This window comes from Apodemus sylvaticus, chromosome 5 (assembly GCF_947179515.1).
Source record: "Apodemus sylvaticus chromosome 5, mApoSyl1.1, whole genome shotgun sequence".
NCBI lineage: Eukaryota > Metazoa > Chordata > Mammalia > Rodentia > Muridae > Apodemus > Apodemus sylvaticus.
In genome coordinates this window covers 135,101,584-135,122,896 of record NC_067476.1, presented here as the reverse complement: position 1 = coordinate 135,122,896, position 21,313 = coordinate 135,101,584, and the positions used below count along the sequence as shown (strand labels likewise).

At 41.2% G+C, this 21,313-nt stretch overlaps 2 protein-coding genes and 1 pseudogene across 3 annotated transcripts in view; 2 read left to right on the top strand and 1 right to left on the bottom strand.

Annotated features, from left to right (window-relative positions):
• LOC127684951 (zinc finger protein 260-like) overlaps positions 1-21,313 on the bottom strand; it is a 145,664-nt gene that overhangs the window by 89,984 nt on the left and 34,367 nt on the right. The gene's annotated exons all lie outside the window — the stretch shown is intronic.
• On the top strand, positions 301-19,766 carry LOC127686034 (zinc finger protein 844-like). 2 transcript variants are annotated; one of them, XM_052183849.1, is made up of 3 exons: positions 301-401; positions 17,382-17,508; positions 19,115-19,766. In XM_052183849.1, the coding sequence occupies exons 1-3, from the start codon at positions 399-401 to the stop codon at positions 19,687-19,689; spliced, it is 705 nt and encodes a 234-aa protein (XP_052039809.1). In that variant the 5' UTR covers positions 301-398; the 3' UTR covers positions 19,690-19,766. The 2 variants fall into 2 exon arrangements, with proteins under 2 accessions (XP_052039809.1, XP_052039808.1); XM_052183848.1 differs by lacking the exon at positions 301-401 and adding an exon at positions 3,400-3,558.
• Positions 9,774-11,522, top strand: LOC127686030 (cell division cycle protein 23 homolog; annotated as a pseudogene).

The following is a 21,313-nucleotide window of genomic DNA, read 5'->3' as shown; positions in this document are numbered from 1 at the left end:
CACTGCCCACAAAGGGGAGAAGCAGGAAGCCGAACATCCAGAAGCTGGAGTTGTGGATCCTCCCCGGACCTGGGTGGGAAAACAGACACAAGTCGTACTGAAATGCAAAGTTCCGCAAATCTGCAGAACGACTGGCTTCTGACTGGCAGCCTGTGCCTGGAACTCTGCCACTGTGTCCCTTCAGCTCACTCTAACCCATGCATATGTCACTCAAGACTCCCTAGCCAATCAGCACATCTATGCGGTCCTGCCAATCAGAGGAGAAGGCGGGCTTTTCCGGAGCTTTCCTGCCAGTTCCTCGCTGAAGTACAACAGTCTGGAGAGTTTCTGTTTGTTGTCATCTGTGTGCCCGTGCTGGGTGCTGTGAGGGGAGCTCAGGCAAGCGCGGAGGTTCCGACATGGTAAGTGCAGGGCCATGTCCCACAAAAGGAAAGAGCAGGCGGCCGAGCAGAGGGAGCTGGTGTGGTGTCTGGTCCCTGGGGCTCGGTGGTAAACAGCAGCCAGACTGAAACAGCGACACATGAAGGTCCCTGTGGTCCTGTTCTTTCCCTGGACCCGGAGGTGGCCTCTGAATAACCTCACTAGGGTGACTGCATCTGCAGCAAGCATTTGGGCAAAGGGCTTCTGTGCAGAAATACACTTGGCAAGAAGCCAGATCCGGAGAGCCCTAGTTTCCCTGTAATCTTCAGGAAGTTCTGGCCTTAGCATTTAGTCCCTTAATATGTAGGTGTGAGATCTGTTTCATATTAATTTGGTGGAGTCTGTAAAAGGCATCTCATGTGTTGGGTGTAACTGCCCGCAGTTACATCGAACAGGTTACCTGGAAGGGAAGCTGGGGATGTATGGGAAGGCGGCAAAAAGAGACGGAGACCAAGACAACACCTGCTATTCAAGGTCTCAAAGTTTAATGAAGAACTCCAAATACATAGGGGAAAACCCTTCCCCCCAAAGCTGGAAGCATCTCAGCAGTTCAGTTGCTCCACAGGTGGCTAGAGTTTCTCTGGAAACTGCAGGTCCTTGAAGAACAATAGACTTCACCTTGGTCTGAGCACTCCACCTTAGCTGGAGGGCATTATGGCTGACACAGGAGTTCCCACTCAAAGGCTGAGAGAGGAACTAAATATTGGTCGATGTCAAGTTCCTGACAGGTGGCTTGGCACCTCAATAAGGCTCTCTACCGTTGGGTAGCACTCCAGTAATAAACTGTGATTTAGAAGAGTAAAATTGATGATGTAAGGATTTACCAAAACTTACAGTGACAGCAAGTAGAATGTCGCTGAGGGAGGACGGCCTCTAAAACACCCCGCAGATATTATGATGCTAGTATACATGTATTTGTGTGCCAGGATTGTCCAGATGTTTGTCTCCAAACCATAAAAAAGGAGGCAAATCTGGTTTGCAATCACTAACTAGGCCCTCTCTGATATAAAGAACAGGTCTCTAACAAGCTCCTCAAGGGGGCGATATAGAGTCACAACCAACATTAAGGCCTGGTTTTTCTTCTTGAGAAAAGCATAGTTTTGCCACATGGTCAAGACTACACTGGGTGATAACTCTAAAAAGGAAAAACACTGTTGTGTTGAGGACTGGCCTGATCAAGCAAGGCTTTTCTATGAGGTCCTATTCTATGGATAATGGCGTAACTCCTTCTCAATCTCCAGAGGCAGTAACAGCCTGGGGCATAGGCTCTAGGAGCTTTCCCCTAAGGCCCTGAAGTATTAAGAATAAAATAGAGCTTCTCTAAAGCAAGGAAGGTGCTGGGGAGAGCTGGTAGTAGTCTGGGGCCAGGCCTTCGGGGGTGGTGCTTCAGATCCTGATATCCCAACTGTTCCTACCACAGGCTGTGGTTATCAGTCTTGAGTCCAGTGTGAGCTTGGTCAGTAATGTTTTAAAGATGGTCCGTGTTCCTCTTGTGTGGCATTTTATTAAGAACCTTTTGGTGTTTTCCCCATTGTATGGTATTTTGTGCTGACTTCACAGAAATCTCCCGTTTCATTCCATTTTCCCTTGAAGCCTACTTGTCATAAGACAGAGCCTGCCCAGAACATCCCTACCCTGGCTTTGATACTTTCTTCCTTCTACTTTTCTTGTCTTCTCATCTTCTGGCACCTCGAACTCAGGACCCCATCACTGAAGAGTGACCTGCTGTTTCAGGGCACTGGTGTACTTAAGAAATAATTCTGGTTATATCTTTCTGTGTAAATCTCCACCTGTGGGACTTGCAGCTTCTAGTCCATATTTAAATTATTTAAAACAGAACCTGGGGCCTGAACCTAAAAGAGACTTAAGGGAGACAGCATATGTGGAATGTAAAATCTGTTCTTGACTGTTTCTTCTCTGAACATTAGCTGGAGCTGAATGCATGCTGTCATTACAAAGATGTTGTTTGTTTTTGTTTTTGTATTTTGAGACAGGGTTTCTCTGTGTAGTCCTGGCTATCCTGGAACTCTTTAGCCAGGCTGGGCCTGGAACACAGAAATCTGCCTACCTCTGCATCCCAAGTGCTGGGATTAAAGGCGTGCGCCACCACCACCTGGCAAGATGTTTCTTAATTAACCTTGTAATCCTTTGTGGAGTGATTCTTCCCTAATTCTAGGATCTTCGCCCGGGGCAGTGGTGGTACACGCCTGTAATCCCAGCACTTGGGAGGCAGAGGCAGGAGGATTTCTGAGTTCAAGGCCAACCTGGTCTACAGAGTGAGTTCCAGGACAGCCAGGACTACACAGAGAAACCCTGTCTTGAAAAACAAACAAACAAAAAACAAACAAACAAAAAATTTTAGGATCTTCTTTCCTGTTATAGAAATGTTTCTTTCTTTTTTTTAAAAAAATTATTTATTATTATATGTAAGTATGCTGTAGCTGTCTACAAGCACACCAGAAGAGGGCATCAGATCTCATGGATGGTTATGAGCCACCATGTGGTTGCTGGGATTTGAACTCAGGACCTTTGGAAGAGCAGTCAGTCTCTCCAGCCCTATAGAAATGTTTCTAAGACAAGCTATGTTGACTCAGGTACCTTTGATCTCAGTCTCATGCTGGAGCAGGCAATGCTTTTTTCTTTTTTGTTGATGAAAATTCCTAAATTATTGAGATAAAAGACTGTCCCAAAACTGTTTTACAATTCCTCATTTGAGTCATGTAATGAACTGTTACAGGTAAAGGGTTTTGCCAGCGGAGCATGTCTTCTGCCTTCAGACTAGAACAGGAGGAACAGTTTACTGTACATACTGTCAGATGAAACAGGATAAGCAAATGCTTATCACAGCTCAAAGGAGTCAGCTTTGGGCATCACAATTATGAAAAGGGACCTAGTTCAGACAGGGTGAATGGCTTTGTAATTTCCCAGCATGTATTAATTTATGCCTGTTGTGGTGGCTATGCCTGTTTGTCAGCTTGACTACATCTGGAAGAAACTACAATACAGAAAAGGAGCGCACACCTATGATCTGAGACTGGAAGACACGGGCTTCTGACACAGATCTTGACATGGGATGACACAGGCTTTTGATCCAGACCTACAGGCATAGTAGCCATGAAAAGCTTAATCCCATGCAAGGTATTGCACACCTTTAATCCCAGGAGACTGGCAAGCAGATCTCTGAGTTTAAGGCCAGCCTGGGACAAAGGAAGTTCTACTTCCAGGCTTGGTGGTACACACCTATAATCTAGGTCACGTGTTCTCCTGGAAGCCTACATAAGGACCAGAGAAAAAAGGCAGGCCCTTTTCTTCCTTGTACCTGCATCTGATGGAACCTACTTCTTTAGGATTTCAGCTTATACATAAGACAAGCTGGGCCACCTACAGTCGTGGGACTGAGCAACTACTAGATTCTTAGACTTCCCACTGAAAATTGTCCATTGTTTGGTTAGTTGGGAGTGCAGATTGTAGGTCATTCTAATAATCTGCTGAACTATAAAGACATTCCATAAGTTCTGTGGCTCTAGAGAACCCTCATTAATACTCAAGTGAATAAAAACAGACCAAATTTGTGGGTGTAGAAAATGGGTATGTTAGCTGGAAGGAGTCAGTATTGGATTTCTGTTTCAGTGGGGTGTGTGTGTGTCACAGTTAAGTCAGCTCAGAAATTTGAAACACATGTTGGCTGTGCTTGAGGTTAGAGTTCTCAGCAGCTGACATTACACATATGGACAGGGTCAAACGCTATGTTGTTCCTGCTATTCCCTCTACCAAAGAAGGGTGTGCTCTTTTTCAAAGTCATTATACCTATGTGTTCTTTCAATTATATTTATCTTTTTTACAAAGTCAGTTGTTGGTATTACTTTTAAATTTCATTTCCTTTATGTGTTGCTGTCCTGATCTTTTTGATTCTCCAATGTTTCCCATTCATTAACAATTTCATTCCTTTTTCTAAAGATGTTTTGTATTTGTGTCTGTTTAGAGCAACATCTCCTATAGATCAGCCTTTCCTTTTGCTATGTAGTTAAGACTTACTTTGAACACCTGATCCTGCCTCTGCTGCCCAGTGCTTAGAAGACAGGCTTTCAAGTCCTTTCAGACAGGGCTGTGACTGGTCTGTCTGAAAAAGAGACCAGTGAGTGAATGTCCTCCAACCTCCCTGGATTGCAGTGAGGAGATTACAAAGAGGGACCTGTGTGAGCACTGTGTTCTCTGACCAACTTTGAATCTGGTGTAATCACAGCACAGAAAAGGAGGGGGAAGAAGGAAGGTAAGGCCTCTGCTTTCACGGTGTTGGTCATAGCGCTAAGCAGTCAGGTCATCAATGTTAGACAGTCAGTGAAAGTCCAAACTGGCCATCCAGGAGGTTCCCAGAGCTGGGCAACCACAAACCTGGATGAGGAAATGAACTTATTTTTTGAAACCAAATGTCTATATTTATACTAGTTCAAGCAACACAAGATCTAGGCAAACTGGTATTGTATACCTAAAAGGAATGTTGTTTTTCCTGTTAGAAAATACACAAGGTGAGAGAAAAAAAATGTAACACTTGGTGTGCTCTAGTACATATGTTTAGTCCCTAAAGAATACTGGACCATAAAGTGTGTTTCTTTTACAAGTAATTTTTTTTGTTTTTGTTTTCTGTTTTTTGTTTTCTTCTGAGACATGGTATCTCTGTGTAGCCCTGGCTGTCCTGGAACTCACTCTGTATCCGCCTGCCTCTGCCTCCCAAGTGCTGGGGTTAAAGGTGTGTATCATTACCGCTCGGCTACAAATAATTTTTGAGAGATAATTAGATCATTTCATTCTCCTTTTTTCCTTCTATTAAGTCTGAAACCCTGGGACAGATGATTGCGTGGCCTGTTTACCAAATCAAAGCAAACCTGGCTGTCAGGTTCTCTCAGCAGACCTCAGCCCCTACCTATTACATCACATTGGCTGGCCTCCCTCACCCTCTAGCCCAGGGGTAGGCTGCCCTTCTCTCAGTTGCCATTCCTTATGTAATCCAACCATTTGGTTACCTGGTCTTTTTCATCTCTGAGGAATCATGCTGATCTCTCTGTCTGGATCCTGTTTCTTCCCTCCTCCCTGTCTCCACATGGCTCATGGTCATGTCTACTTTGTACTTTCCCAGATGTTCCTGGATCTGGCTATATTCTCTCTTTTATACATAATAAACCCAGGAGCAGTCATGTTCTTTCCTATTTTATTTCTCTTTTCCCATTCACTTCTTATTAACAGCCCCTTGCTTTAAAATTCATTGGCACTTTTCTTTTTCACTCTGTTACTGTTTGAATATGACTGCAGTTTGGCTGCTGGACATTGTACGTGTAATGGAATAGGCAAACGCAGCACCCTGTGACTGGTAAACAGAAACGAAGTGCTGTGGGAGACTAGAACATTCTATTAAATACTATCTTCCGAGACTGGGGCTCTGTCTGCACCTAGGGTGGAAGGGCAGATCTAGGAAAGCTTCAGCTGCCTGAGGCATTTGCTCTCTGATTCCCCCAATAGAGGAGATGCTATATTGACCTGAGGCCCAGCTGAGTTTTTCAGGCTAATGAGGGACTCTGGGAAGGCCTAAGAATCAGGATCACCAGTGGAAGGTATTTTGCAGATTCTTTCCAGGATTCTCCTCAGATGCTTCTGTAGCAGTCTGTGAGGAAGACTACAAGCCATGCCATGGTGAATATGGGGGTCACCATCGCCAGGCCAGAAGGACATGTCTGTTGGGCTATCAGAGTCTCATCTGCTGAGACTGAGATGAGCAATTAGTCAGACTGTGGTTCTGTTAGTCAATGTAGTGTGTGATCTGAGCAAAAGCCCTTGGCCTCTGACCCTTCCTCAGTGAATTCCTAGAGCCCTATTGGTGGGAATCTGTGGTACTTATAATGTCATTATCCAGTGTATACACATAGGCCTTGCTTTTGGTGTACAATAGGAAGACAGATTGGAAAACTAAAGGTCTGGTTTCTAGAGTTTCTGAACCTCCCATATTCAGTTTTGTGCACCAAATTTCATAAATAGTTTAGAGATTAGAAGAAAGGTGGTAATAGGGACAGCCTTCAGCAAAATTTCATCAGAATACTTTAACCTTTCCACTACTTCCAGTCACGATGGCATGATTCACAGAAATTCAATTCCAGGGTATAAAGGGGGTTTCTAAAATGCAGAAGTTTCTGAGATGTGCATGGCACTGGGTAGGTGGAGGGGACACATCACAAATCTTGAGACATAATCCGTGTAGCCGGAAGCAGACACTAAATTATTCAATATTGTTCTGTGTGGGAGCTTCGGTGGGGCTAGTTTTGCCTGAAATCACCAGCGGTCATGAGAGGCTGCAGTCAAAGCCCACCTTTGTGATCACTGCCATTTACAGAGAGCTTTAGATCATGGAGCTGCTCTGTTTGGAAGACAGATCAGTAGTAGGTGAAAGATCAGAAATATAACAGTTTAAGGGTCACTTTGAGAAATTTTTAAAGGAGTCATGAAGTCTGAATTTATTTAATTTGTATATATGTATAATCTCAGGTAGCATTGGTCAAGTTCACACTTTTCCTAGTGTAGTTTCCTTAGGTTTTATTTTTTATTTATTTTTTGTACATATGAGTACACTGCTATTGTTCTTTTCAGAGACTCCAGACCCCATTACAGAAAGTACAGATGTCATACTGTGCCAGTGTGCATACTATTTCTTCAAAATACTATTGAGAATTATGAGTTTTCTCACATAACTTATAGCCTTGGAATCCATGTTCCTCTTATAAATTTTTAGAATTTTTGTATTTAAAATATCTTTGTCCTGTGTATCATTTCCTTTTATTGTCTGAGATTCTCTCTTCCATCTCTATTCTATGGGTGAACCTTGACCCTGTAGTTCCTTTTTGCAGTCATACAGGATTCCCTCACTTTGTGCTTTATTTTTTTTCCTTGTATTAAATTATTTTATTTGTTTAAATTTCAAATGTTGCCCCCTTTCTTATACACCCTACCAGAGTTCTTCACATCTCCTCCCTTTGCCTCTGAGAGGGTGGTCTTCCCCCTAGCCTTTACCCCCTGTCCCATTACCAAGCCTCCCACCCCCACTTAATCCTTCCCAGCACCCACCCTCCTTGGGGCATCAAGTCTACAGGATTAGACCTATACTCTCCTACTAAAGCCAGATCAGGCAGTCCTCTGCTACATATGCCTGGGGCCACAGACCAGCCCATGTATGCTCTTTGGTTGGTGGCTTAGTCTCTTGGAGCTCTGAGGGTTCCAGGTTAGTTGATACTGTTGTTCTTCCTGCGGGGTTGTCATTACCTTCAGCTTTCCAATCCTTCCCCTAATTCTTACATTTTGGCCCCCATCTCAGTCAAATGGTTGGCTTGTGAGTATCTGCATCTGTCTTAGTCAATTGCTGTTAGAGGCTATCAGAGGACAGCCATGCTAGACTCCTGTCTGAAAGCACAACATGGCATCATTAATAGCATCCGGCTTTAGTGCCAGCCTACGGGATGGATCCCAAGTTGGGTTGGTCACTGAATGGCCTTTCCTTCAACATCTGCTCTATTTTTGTCCCTGCATTTCTCTTAGACAGGAACAATTCTGGGTCAAAAATTCTGAAGATAGGTGGATGGCCTTATTCCTCCACTGGGGGCCCTGTCTGTCTACTAGAGGTGGTCTCTTCAGGTTTCATCTCTCCACTGTTGAACATTTCAGCTTAGGTCATCCCTTTGAATCCTGGATGCTTCTCAGTACTGGGTGTCTGGGACTTTCAGCTATTAAAAACATGACATTATGAATTTTGCAGGAAAATGCGTGGAACTCAAATATCATCCTGAGCAAATTAATACAGACCCAGAAGGACATGCATGTTACAGAATACCCATAATACAATGCACAGACAATATGAAGTTTAAGAAGAAGGAAGGCCCAAGTGAAGATGCTTAAATTCCACTTAGAAGGTGGAACAAAATAATCAAAGGAGTTAGAGAGAGACAGACAGACAGAGAGAGAGAGAGAGAGAGAGAGAGAGAGAGACAGACAGACAGACAGACAGACAGACAGACATCAGTGGGAGAGGAGTGGCAGAGGGAGAAAGAGGAGCAGGATCAGGTATGGGAGAAGACAGGAGAGAAGCCCAGAGGGCTAGGAGAATGAATAGAAATGATGGCGCTTCAGAGGCTAGCGGGCAGGGAGAACCTCTAGTTTGTGCTTTCTTTTTCTATTTCTATTTTAATGTCATGAAAACACAGTTGTGTTTTCTTCAACTGTTTGCCTGTTCTTCTTGCTGTATTTATGGCATCTCTTGGTCTTTCTGTTGTTTAATTGACATCCCCGCCTTTCTCCATGTCCTCTTGAAGGCCCTCTCTCACCTTCATACACTTGCCTTTAAGGGTTTGTTTTTTCTTGTTCTTTCAGGTTGGTTGGTTGTTTGTTTTGTTTGATTTTTTTTTGAAAATTTACCCATTTTATTGCTGCATTGTAATCGCTTTACTTTTTACCATTTGTCCTAGTCAGAGTTTCTATTCCTACACAAAGAGGAAAGGGTTTATTCAGCTCTTCCACACTGCTGTTCATCACCAAAGGAGGTCAGGTCTGGAACTCAAGCAGGTCAGGAAGCAGGAGCTGATGCAGAGGCCATGGAGGGATGTTTCTTACCGGCTTGCTTCCCCTGGCTTGCTCAGCTTGCTCTCTTATATAACCCAAGACAACCAGCCCAGGGATGGCACCGTCCACAATGGGCCCTCCCCCCTTGATCACTAATTGAGAAAATGCCCCACAGCTGGATCTCATGGAGGCACTTCCCCAACTGAAGCACCTTTCTCTGTGATAACCGTAGCCTGTGTCAAGTTGACACACAAAACTAGCCAGTACACCATATTATGTAGAAAATACTGAAAATACAAGCTACTTTGTAAAACCAAAGACAACAAGGAATCCAAAGATAAACTGTGTTTTACACAATGGACCCTTTTCCCATAGTTAGTATTAAATTTTAATTAGCTATTTCTTTCATTAAAATGAATATTTTGCATACTTCCTAAGTACACCTGCATTACAAGCATAGAACAGTAATTCTCAGAACTGTTTCTAGAAGATTGTTGTAAAAGGAAGCACACAACCAGAAAAGGGAGAAAGAAAAAAGTTTAAACCACACACAGTAACTAGCACATCCGTTGCAGTATCAAGGTTTCAGAGCAGAAATGCTAATGTTACATATAATGTACATATGTACTGCTACATCGAGTGAGATTATTTTTCAAGCTGAATTGAAACCACACATTATATAAAGTTTTGCAACACACAGCCATGGAAACGTGGAGACATGCTGCACCGTCCATCAGTTTAAAAAAAGTCAGGGGAGGAAAATGGCTGCGAATTCTTCAGTAGTCTTGGCAGTGTCCGCCACAGTGGTCATGTCCACTATCACGGATTTCTCAGACTTGCGGGAAATTAAAAAGCAGCTGCTGTCCATCGCGGCCCTTACTTGGGAGCGGGGCCTGCTGCACAGCAGCAAATGGTCTGCAGAGTTGGCCTTCTCTCTGTCGGCCTTGCCTTTGTCGGAGCTGCAGTCTCAGCAGCCTCTTACAGAGGAGGACGCACAGGATGTGGATACTTATACCCTGGCCAAAGCCTACTTTGATGTTATGACCAGGCAGCACATTTCCTTCATGGTTGCAATAGCAAGAAAGTCTATTTCCTGTACATGTATTCCAGATACCTATCTGGAACCAAGAAGGATGACAAAACAGTTGATAGCCTAGGACCCGTAGAAAAAGGACAAATCAAAACCAAGGCCCTCGGAGAGAACTGAGAGTGGAACTCAGCAGGAAGCATCAAGCTCGGGGACTTGATGGACCTGTATGGGGTGGGGTGCTTCGGAAACTGGACTTAGTGAAAGAGGCCATTGTTGTGATTGTGGCGGCTACTCAAGCCTTTACATTGGGGAGCCTGGTTGGAGCTGTGTAATCTGATCACAGATAAAGAGATGCTGAGGTTCCTGTCTTTGCCTGACTTCTGGATGAAAGAGTTCTTCCTGGCTCATATATACACAGAATTACAGCTGATAGAGGAGGCCCTGCAGAAGCATCAACATTTCTCATTGGTGTGGGCTTTCCCAAGAGCTCGTACTTTGTTTCCCAGATTGCAGTTGCCTCTCACAATATCAGAGAGATCGATGAAGCCCTTTCTGTTTTCATGAGCTGAGGAAACAAGATCCTCACAGGAAATGGAAAATATGGACACATTCTCCAATCTTCTGTATGTCAGAGGCATGAAGTCTGAATTAAGTTACCTGGCACATAACATCTGTGAAATTGATAAATACCAAGTGGAAACATGCTGTGTAATGGCAGTTATTACCACTTAGGCTCCCAGCATGAAAAAGCAGCTTTGTCTTTCCAGAGAGCCCTAAAGTTGAATCCTAGGTACCTTGGGGCCTGGACACTGATGGGGCATGAGTACAATGAAAATCACATCTATCCAGGCTTACCGACATGCCATTGAGGTCAACAGGAGAGAGAGACTACAGAGCTTGGTATGGCCTTGGGCAGGGCTACAAAATCCTTGAAATGCCATTTTAGTGCGTTTCTTAATATAGACAAGCCCACCAGCTTTGTCCCAATGATTCTCTTATGCTGGTTGCCTTAGCAAAATGTTATGAGGAACTCAACTAGTGGAAGCCAAAAAGTGTTATTGGAGAACATATGCTGTGGGAGATGTGGAGAAAATGGTTTTGGCGAAGCTGGCCACACTTCATCAACAGTTGACAGAGTCAGAGCAAGCTGCCCAGTGTTACATCAAATACATCCAAGATCTAGTCCTGTGGGGAGACAATGGAGCAGAGGAGAGCACGGCCTTCCACCACCTGGCCCAGTACTATTTTAAGTGCAAGCTGTGGGATGAAGAAGCTTCAACTTGTGCCCCAAAATGTTGTGCATTCAATGATACCTGGGAAGAAGGTAAGGTTTTGCTCCGCCAGATCCTACAGCTGAGGAACCAAAGGGAGACACCTACCTCTGACATGCCTGGTACCTTTTTCCTCCCTGCCTCACTGTCAGCAAACAACACTCCCACACACAGTTTCTCCACTCAGCCTGTCTTCAGTAATACCGTAGTCAACTATTCTCATGTCAGCACATGCTAAACCAATATTAGACCTTACCTCCAGTATAGAACAGCCACATCTGTTCTCCCAAGGACCTAAGCTCTTCTTATTTCTATAGACGAAAACAGCCTGAGGAACAGTTTATAAAACCACCTTCAGAGGCAGGTAGAAATATGGTGGGGACAGATACTGTCTTCTGCCAGCCAACAATGCTCCCCTCTATTTAGAATGCCAGGTCTTGGCCTTGCTTGGCCTTCCTAGCACTCCCTCTTAAGGAATACCTTTTACAACACTTTACCAAAGTGATGCCATGGAAGCAAGGTTTTGCTGCTGCTCAATGGGGTAGGCAAGGCACGGAGCAAAGGTTACCATGCTTGTCCTCTACAGGTTTTGTTTTGTTTTTGTGTTTTGCGTTATAAATACACGGTTTCTCTGTATAGCCCTGGCTGTCCTGGAATTCATTCTGTAGACCAGGCTGGCCTCGAACTCAGAAATCCCCCTGGGAAGGTCATCTTTGAACAATGACTTTCTTTTTCTTTTTCTTTCTTTCTTTCTTTCTTTCTTTCTTTCTTTCTTTCTTTCTTTCTTTCTTTCTTTTCTTTTCTTTTCTTTTCTCTTTTCTTTTTTTCTTTCTTTTCTTTTCTTTCTTTTCTTTCTTTTCTTTCTTTCTTACTTTTTTTTTTTTAAGACAGGGTTTCTCTGTAGCCATGAGGCCTGGCTAGAATGACCCTTATTTTACTGAGAGAGTACTCAGTTCTGAAGTCAGAGATTAGGTTTAAATAGAGTGGAGCTATTCATATGATCTTGTACAGTTTTCAAAAGAAACCTTCTAAAACCTTCCAAGTGAGAGTCCGTGAGCATGGACTGTGGCTCACATGAGGGCCAGAGGGCCAGCGTTAACCATACAGACCTGATGAGAGCAACACAAGGAGACAGCTTCATGGACAGTTTTGAAAGGAGTTTATTTTTACTTCAGATATTAAAGTCTATGCTGGTATCTTTTAGTAAATACTTGATGTAATTTTTTTTTTTTTTAAATCTCAAACTTGGTTTTCAACCTTATCTACAAGGTTGAAGAATCATCCTGTGTTTTTCTAGGTTTCAGATACTGCTACAGTGAACTTGTGCAGTAGGTGCTATAGATCGTTCTGTGTTTAGGATCTAACCTTCCTTCTCTTGTACTCAGAATATCTTATTCCCCTTTTAATGAAAGGAACATTAACTGGGTGCGGGGCAGTGATGCATGTCTTTAATCCCAGTATTGGGAGAATAGGCAGATGGATGTTTTGACATAGCAACTCCCGGGCCAGACAGAACTACCCAAGCCCTTTGGGTATCTATTAACATTGCACTTATTTCCTAGTGTGTGTTAGGCTGGTTCCCATTGCTGTTCTAACAGGCCTGATGGTATTTATATCAATTTTCTATCCCCCTTTTGATAGTTTTCTAGATTTGGAATCCAAATTTAAAAAAAAGTCAAAATACAAAGCAGGCTTGGGCATTTCTGTCATTGAGAGGCAATTTCATTTCCTATCCCAAAACAAACTATCTCAACTAGTAGATTTCTGCATAATGCAGAATAAAACACACATTACTATGCTGATCTAACTAAGCCCCTCTGTGGAGGAACCACAGACGCAGGCTCTAAATGGTTAGAATTATTTGAAATGTGGGTTCTTATTCATGGGCTTGGCATTTTAGCAGGCCATGACAAGGGTAACCATTTCCTAGTTGCAACTTGAAACTCTGGAGTGTCCTGGTGTGCCTGTGCAACCCTTGTTGGACTATTCAAGATTTGCTGTGGGAGGGTAGCTTAGTTCTGTTGGTGACATTCTCTTGGCTGTTACTGATTGTGTTCCTAAGCTAGTGTCTAGGCATCTAGGTTTGTTGTGATTATATTATAGGTCAATTTATATAGCCAATATTATTTTCTCCTATATTGAAATATTTGTACGCTTTAAGCAAATCTTTCCAGTGGGAAGAGTGCCCCCACTTTTTCCCCAGTCCATATTCTATTATTAGCAAAGGAGAGTGCTACAGGGTTAGTAATGGCCAGTGATTTCTTTGAATTTGATTGTGACTATGGTACCGTAGTTCTTGTTTAAAGGGCTGGGTTGTATTTATAGGTCTGTCTTTGTGTCTAATTTAATCAGTGGTGCCTTGTATGCTATATGATTTTAAGTATAATCTAATAATAACTGATATTCATCAACTTTTGTCATTTGAAAATTTATTATATTATGAGTTCCTTAAGTTTTTGTTTTTTGGAGACTTTCTGTAGAAAAACAGTTTTAGTTTTCTCTTGTTGATCCTAATGACATGCCTCTCCTCATTTATTACCAAATCTGTGCTTTCCTGTTTTTGTAGTCATAGATGTTTGTGGTTTTATTTCTTTTTGTTTTTATTTTTGTTATTTGTTTTTTTTTGTTTTTTTTGTTTTTTTTTTTTGTTTTTTTTTTGTTTTTGTTTTTGTTTTTTGTTTTTTTTGAGATAGGGTTTCTCTGTGTAGCCCTGGCTGTCCTGGAACTCACTCTGTAGACCAGGTTGGCCTGGAACTCAGAAATCTGCCTGCCTCTGCCTCCTAAGTGCTGAGATTAAAGGCATGCGCCACCACTGCCTGGCTGTGTTTTTATTTCTTAAATGATTGGTGTGGTTAACACATTGGTTTGGAGTTATTAAAACAGTGTCATATATTATTTTTAACTCTGTTCTAATTAGCTTCAGTTCACAACATTTTAGAACATATAGATCTGAGGGAGGCTCAATTGATTGTCTGCCCCCATCATAATGGCTGATTGCTGCATCTTTGAGAAATTGTGTTGATTGATGATTGATATGGGAAGGCACTTCCACTGAAGGTGGCAATGTCCCTAAGCAAGGGCCCTGGGCTGGCTGGGAGAGCTGAACCTGGGACAGTGACCAAGCCGGAGAGCGAGTGAAGAAACAGCGCTGGTCCATGGTTTTTGCCTTTATTTTCCAGCTTCAGTTTCTGTCTTAAGCCCTCAAAATGATGGACTGAGATCTGATAGAAGCATCCAGAGAAATTGTTCATTACCTGAATAGCAAGTTAGAATGAAAAGTAGTACATGCAAAGGGATTGTGATGCCTGACAAAACCTGGGACTATTTTCTTTTAGCATTATATGGAAATGACGAGATTTGAGATGGCCAAAGGCATAGAAATCTGAACATGTGCCTTCATCTGCTGTTCTGTAGGACTTAGGAAGATTAGACTAATTAAGACTAATGCAGACAGAGGAAATTGATGTCATAGAAATTCAGTGGGAAATAGATCCTATGAAAATTTTAGCTAGAAATCACAGGTTGTATTTTGGCCACAAATGTTTCTTACTCTGCCCATGCCCTGAGGAACCGAGTAAGGCAAAACTGGAGGATATTTGTCTGATTTCTTCGTTGTAATATTGAATCTGGGACTATTTTCCCAGATGAAGGGGATGTTTATTTCCTTCCTTTATTCAGGATGATGGTGGAAAAAAAGAGCAACAAGTGGTATAGAAGGAAATGCAAAGTCTGTGGTTTATAGAGAAACACACACTAGGTAGTTTCAGATGGCAGCAGTCAGTACTGAAAAGGGCAGGAATTTTCAAGGACATTATCACCATTAAAGGGAAGCCCATTGCATTAGATTGGAAGCATAAGAAGGTGCCATTAGTGTAACAGTCCCTTCTGCTCAGCCTTCAATTATTGGAAGAAGTGGGCAATGTGATTCCTAGTCCCAGGTAGGAACTTCATGTAAAACCTGCTACAACTATAGTCCATGTGTGGCAGTGTCCACCCCATTTTAGAAGCCAAACTTCACAGGCTCACCCATATTGTGCTGGTTCTGGAAACTAGGAAGATACATGGATCTTCCCTCATGGATTCTTCCTTTCTATTTTCAGTTCAGCACTATTCCAGCCTTCTCTGTTTGGCAGAGTCAGGACCCTAGTAAGGATACAGTGAGAGTTCGTTGCATGAAGGTCTATGGATGATACCTAGTTCCATTTTTGAGACCACAATATGTTGAGATACCTATAGTATGAGAATCTGCCATGGAGAGATGCATAAAGAGAAACTGAGAGATGTAGGAGAAGTTGCAGGGATAGAGCCATGTAAGCACTTTGAAACTGAAATCCCAAGTGTCTGAGACCCAGTTACAGGATTTACTGTTCGCTCTGTTGGGTTCCTTACCTTGGTCCAATGTACACATTCCTCCATATTGGAATGGAAAGGGTTGTTTGTGCCATTGTATTTTTGAAAGATATTATTTGTTTTCTGATTTTATAAGATGCGGCAGTCACGAGGTTGCTTTGAGTGTTAAAGGAGTCTTTGGACATTTGAACACTGTAGGGGCTGTTATAGACACAAAGGATTATTGAATTTAGATTAAATATGTTTTTATGAGAGTGTGACCATGAACTTATAGTGACCACAATGTACTCATTACACTCAACCTGTTTCCTGTTCTTTATGACTACTGTGTTGTGGTTCAAACTCAGCAGTCAGCTTCTTTCTTCTGCTGTCATATCCTTACCATTACAGACTCTATCCATAATTCCCATAAGGTACAGTAGAAGCTGTTGTTATTCAGTGCTAAGGTATTTTGCTAGCCTGACATTTTTATATTTTTAGTTTTGTTTATGTTTTTGATTTTGAAGACCAAGTATTCCTTTGTGGCTCTGGCTGTCCTGAAAGTAGGTTTGCAGACCAGGCAGCACTTGAATTTAGTGAGTCTCTCCAGTGCTGTGATTTAACCTGGAGCAAAATTCTTGGCTTGTTTTGTTTTTATATTGTTAGCTGATGGGCTTGGAATGTGGGTTATGTACATGCAATCATATGTTGGTATGTGAACTTTATCCACACTTGAATTTTGAAACTTGACAGAGGATATATTTCTCATGATGTCATGTATTCATGTCATTAAAACTACATGGATGTTCCATTGGTTTGCAGGTATGTGGCATTATTACTATCTGTGGGTGTGTTATAAATTTTTTGAATGCCTAAGAATATTTTCCCTGTATGTACAAATATGTACATCATGAGTGCCTGATGCTCGCTGTAGGCAGAAGATCGCCTAAGAATTTCTGAACTTGGCATAAGAGATAGTTGTGATCCTCCAAGTAAATATTGCCAATTCACTCCAATGCAGGCAATACCTCTGGTGAGCCTCCTCTCCTGCCCTATGTTTCTAATTCATGATCAATATTTATATTGCTAATTGCTAGTGTTTTCATCTGTCCATGTATAAATGTTTAAATAGGCATTCCCTTTTATTATGATCTTATTAATTTTACTACTGAAACTGGGTCATTTGAGGTGTTTGAAAGATGAATACAGACCTGGAGTGAATATGTAATTCTTCTTGTAGGAATTTCAGTGAAGACCTTTGAATTTTGAGGAGTTAGCATCTTAATATGTACCTGTTTATCTCCTGCACCTCAAGGCATAGACCAGGCTGCCATCCAGTTCAGTGACATACACCTGGCTTTGCCTCCTCACTAGTGGGTTAAAGATATGAGTGACTATAGCCAGGATGCTCATCATTTTTCAGTTAGTAGTTATTCATATAATTCATATGATAAGTGCTCAGTACGGTTGACCTGTTTGCTTCTGTGTCTTTCTGTCTCTTAATTGCCATTTTTCTTGGAAGACTTTATCCTATTCAAGGGGTGTAAGAAATGACAGAGGTCAAGCTTATTCATTATTCAGTTTCCTTCTAAAATGCCTTCTAAAATACATTAGAGCATTAGTGTCAGGAAATAAGTGTAAGAATTACCAGAATTACATGATTATATTGTCAATAAAGTATACACTTACAGTGTTCTCAGTAATATGTTTTCTTATGTACACATGTACGGGTATTTTAGGGTATAGTCACCTATGAAGATGTGCATGTGAACTTCACTCAAGAAGAGTGGGCTTTGCTGTATCCTTCTCAGAAGAGTCTCTACAAAGATGTGATGCTGGAGACCTATGGGAATCTTGCTGCTATAGGTAAGGCAGTGAATTTCCTTTCACTTTTTAAAATGTCAGTACAACCATGTCTTTCTTCTTGTTACTTGGTCTTGTAATTTCAGTTGAGAATGAGGAAAAATGAGGTGAATGAATCAGGCATGGTTGCAAAGTTCACCGAAGATAGTAACTTAAATTTTGCCTAATTTCCAATAGTATAACATACAATCTCTGGTACTGTATTTTAGGCAACATTTGGGAAGACCATAATATTGAAGAACATTTTCAAAGTACTAGAAGACGTGGAAGGTAATTTTCATGTGCAAACTGATAAAAATATGCCTTGGAAGAATTTTAATATGTCCTGCAGGTTTTCAAAAAGGCAATGGGGTAAAAAAAAAAAAAAAAAAAAAAAAGCACTGTTTACTGTTATGGGTGTTTACTAAATTATCACAGAACCTTGTATGTCAGTGTCAGGTATCTTATCTTTGTTTGCCAGGCATTCCTCTTAAGTACAAAGACAAGGAAACAATGCTTTAACAGACCTTACCATTTGAATCATAGCCCAATAGAATTATGCTATAGAACTATTCAATCTACTATCATTTAGACATTGCAAGGTATACACATTGAGTAGGTATATTTCCAAAACCTTCTAATAAGGAAATAGTCTGCTGGGAGGTGTGGTGGCGCACGCCTGTAATCCCAGCACTCTGGGAGGCAGAGGCAGGCAGATTTCTGAGTTCGAGGCCAGCCTAGTCTACAGAGTGAGCTCCAGGACAGCCAGGGCTATATAGAGAAACCCTGTATCAAAAAAACCAAATACAAAAACCAACCAAACAAACAAAAAACAAAACAAAAAAAGAGGAAATAGTCTATACTAAAGCTGGTGCTAATCATTGCCAACTTTAATGAGATTAGTAGTTTAGATAATCAAGAAAGTTGATGTGAGGAAACCTTAATCCCTATACCACATCTGTATGAAGAAAAAAAGATCAAACTGTGAATGCAAAGTGGAATCCTTTTACTTGTTATTCTCCTTTTAATAGGGATGTCATATGTTACAATAGGTATAAGCCATGTGAACATTGAAATATTGAAAGAAACAACAAACCTCTTGTATTCCAGCACAATTTGAAGATATGTAGTACTTTCCAGTTTGAATAGACTTTCTAAATGTGCTACAAGTTTATAAATAGTTTTCCAACTTTATTGGGGTATCTACAAAATCACACTGTAGAAAATAGCTATGAATACTTGTTGAGATAATTGTTGAAATTTTTCTGTTTGCCTTAGTTCACTTTGCAAATGTGGTATTACTAACACAATAGTCATGTTTATGACTGCAATCAGTGTAGAAAAGCTCTGAATTCTTCTGTTCTCTTCAAATATGTGAACAAACTCATAGCAAAAAGTGCTATAAATGTGAACCATTCCATCAGGGTCCTTCCCATCCCATGTATCTTCAAAAATGCAAAAGAACCCACAATGAAGGGGAACTTCTTGATTGTAAACAAAGAGATAATACATTAAGATCAGGTTGTTCTTGACAATTAGTCCAAATTGTAAAACTTATTCTCACAGATGAAAAGATTCATCTGTGTTTTGAATATTGGAAAGCTTTCACATGTGCCAACTGTCTTTGCAGGCATGAAAGAAGTCATACTGAAGAGCAACCCTCTGAGTTTATTCAATGTGATAAAGCCTTTGCATTTCAGAGTCATAACCAAAGAAAAGAAAGAATATGTGCTAGAGAGAAACCCTGTGAAGGTGGCCAACATTGTGAAGACTTTGCATATCACAGTAGTCTCCAAATACATAAAACAACACTTGCTGGAGAGAAAACCTATGAGTATAACCAATGTGGTAAAGACTTTGTATCTCACAGATATCTTCAAAGGCATAAAGGAGAGAAACGTTACAAATGTAACCAATGTGGTAAAGCTTTTGCATGTCAAGGTGGTCTCCAAATACATAAAGGAATACATACAGGAGAGAAAACTCATGAGTATAATCAAAGTGTTAAAGTCCTTGGATGTCAAAGTGGACTGCAATATCATAAAAGAACACATACAGGAGAAAAACCTTATGAATGCAATCAATGTGGTAAAACCTTTGTATATCACAGCTCTCTTAGAAAACATCGAAGAACACATACTGGAGAGAAACCCTTTGAATGTGACCAATGTGGTAAAGCATTTGCAGGAAATAGTCATCTCCTGAGACATAAAATGATACATACTGGTGAGAAACCCTATGAATGTAACCAATGTGGTAAAGACTTTGCACGTCACAATTCTCTTCAAAGGCATAAAAGAATTCATACAGGAGAGAAACCTTATGAATGTAACCAATGTGGTAAAGGCTTTGCATGTCAAAGTGGTCTCCGAATACATAAAAGAACACATACAGGAGAGAAACCCTATGAATGCAATCAGTGTGATAAAGCCTTTGCATGTCAGAGTGGTCTACTGTATCATAAAAGAACACATACTGGAGAGAGACCATATGAATGCAATGAATGTGGTAAAGCCTTCATACATCATAGTCATTTTCAATTACATAAAAGAACACATACTGGAGAGAAACCTTTTGAATGTGACCAATGTGGTAAAGCCTTTGCAAGAAACAGTCATCTCTTAACACATAAAAGAATACACGCTGGAAAGAAACCCTATGAATGAAAGCAATATGTTAAGCTCTTTGCAAGTCACAGTAGTCTCCAAGTGCATAAAAGAACACTTACTAGAGAGAAATCTATTAATATTATCAATAACATGGGAAAACCTTTTCATGTCAAACTGGTCTCTTGTATCATAAAAGGACACATACAGGAGATAAGCTCTATGAATGTAATCAGTGAGGTAAAGCTTTTACAAATCATCATAGTCTCCAAATACATTAAAGAACACATACTGGAGAGAGACCCTTTGAATGTAACCAATGTGGTTAAAACCTTTGTATGAAATAGTTATCTCCTAAGACATGAAAGAAGACAAACTGGTGAGAAACTATGAATGTAAGACATGTGGAAAAGCATATCAGATGTATTCAATGGCATGAAAGAAACCATACTGTAAAGAAACCCTATGAGTATACTATGAACCTAAGACAGTGAAGCCTCTGCATACTTCTTCTTCCCCCCCCCCCCCCGAGATAGGGTTTTTCTGTATAGCCCTGGCTATCCTGGAACTCACTCTGTAGACCAGGCTAGCCTCAAACTCAGAAATCCTCCTTACTCTGCCTCCCAAGTGCTGAGATTACCACCACTGCCCCGCACCTTTGCACATTTCTATAGTCTTCATCATCATGAAAGGAATGCATACTGGAGTGAAACTTTAAACATACTTCCCATGGTGAAGCCTTTTCAAATCTCACAAGTTGTCATCATCATGAAAGTATTCATACTGTAGTCTATGAGTATAAGCAGTGTGGTAATACCTTTGTGTTATGGGCTCCTCTGAGATCCAACACAACTCAAATGTATGTAATGCAAGTGACTAGAATTTATAGTAATAAAGCTGCTGCTTATGGATCGGGGACAGAGAACATACTTGGAAGCTGAACTGTGACATTCCCTGCACCAACCTCCCCACACTGAGCCAGGATGACATAGAGCTTTTAAGTTTGAAAGAACTGCTCCAAGATACAGTTACATTTTCTGACCAATCCGTATTTAGGAGTAGGTGCTTTCCTAATGTAATTTTCTACATCAGCTGATACAGAATGGGCATGTTACAGTCTAAACAGTCACATCCATTTTTTTTTTTATAGTTAGGAACAGCTATTATATTTTGTGGAACAAAAGATAAATAGCAGAAGACATTGTCTGGGACAGTCATTATGC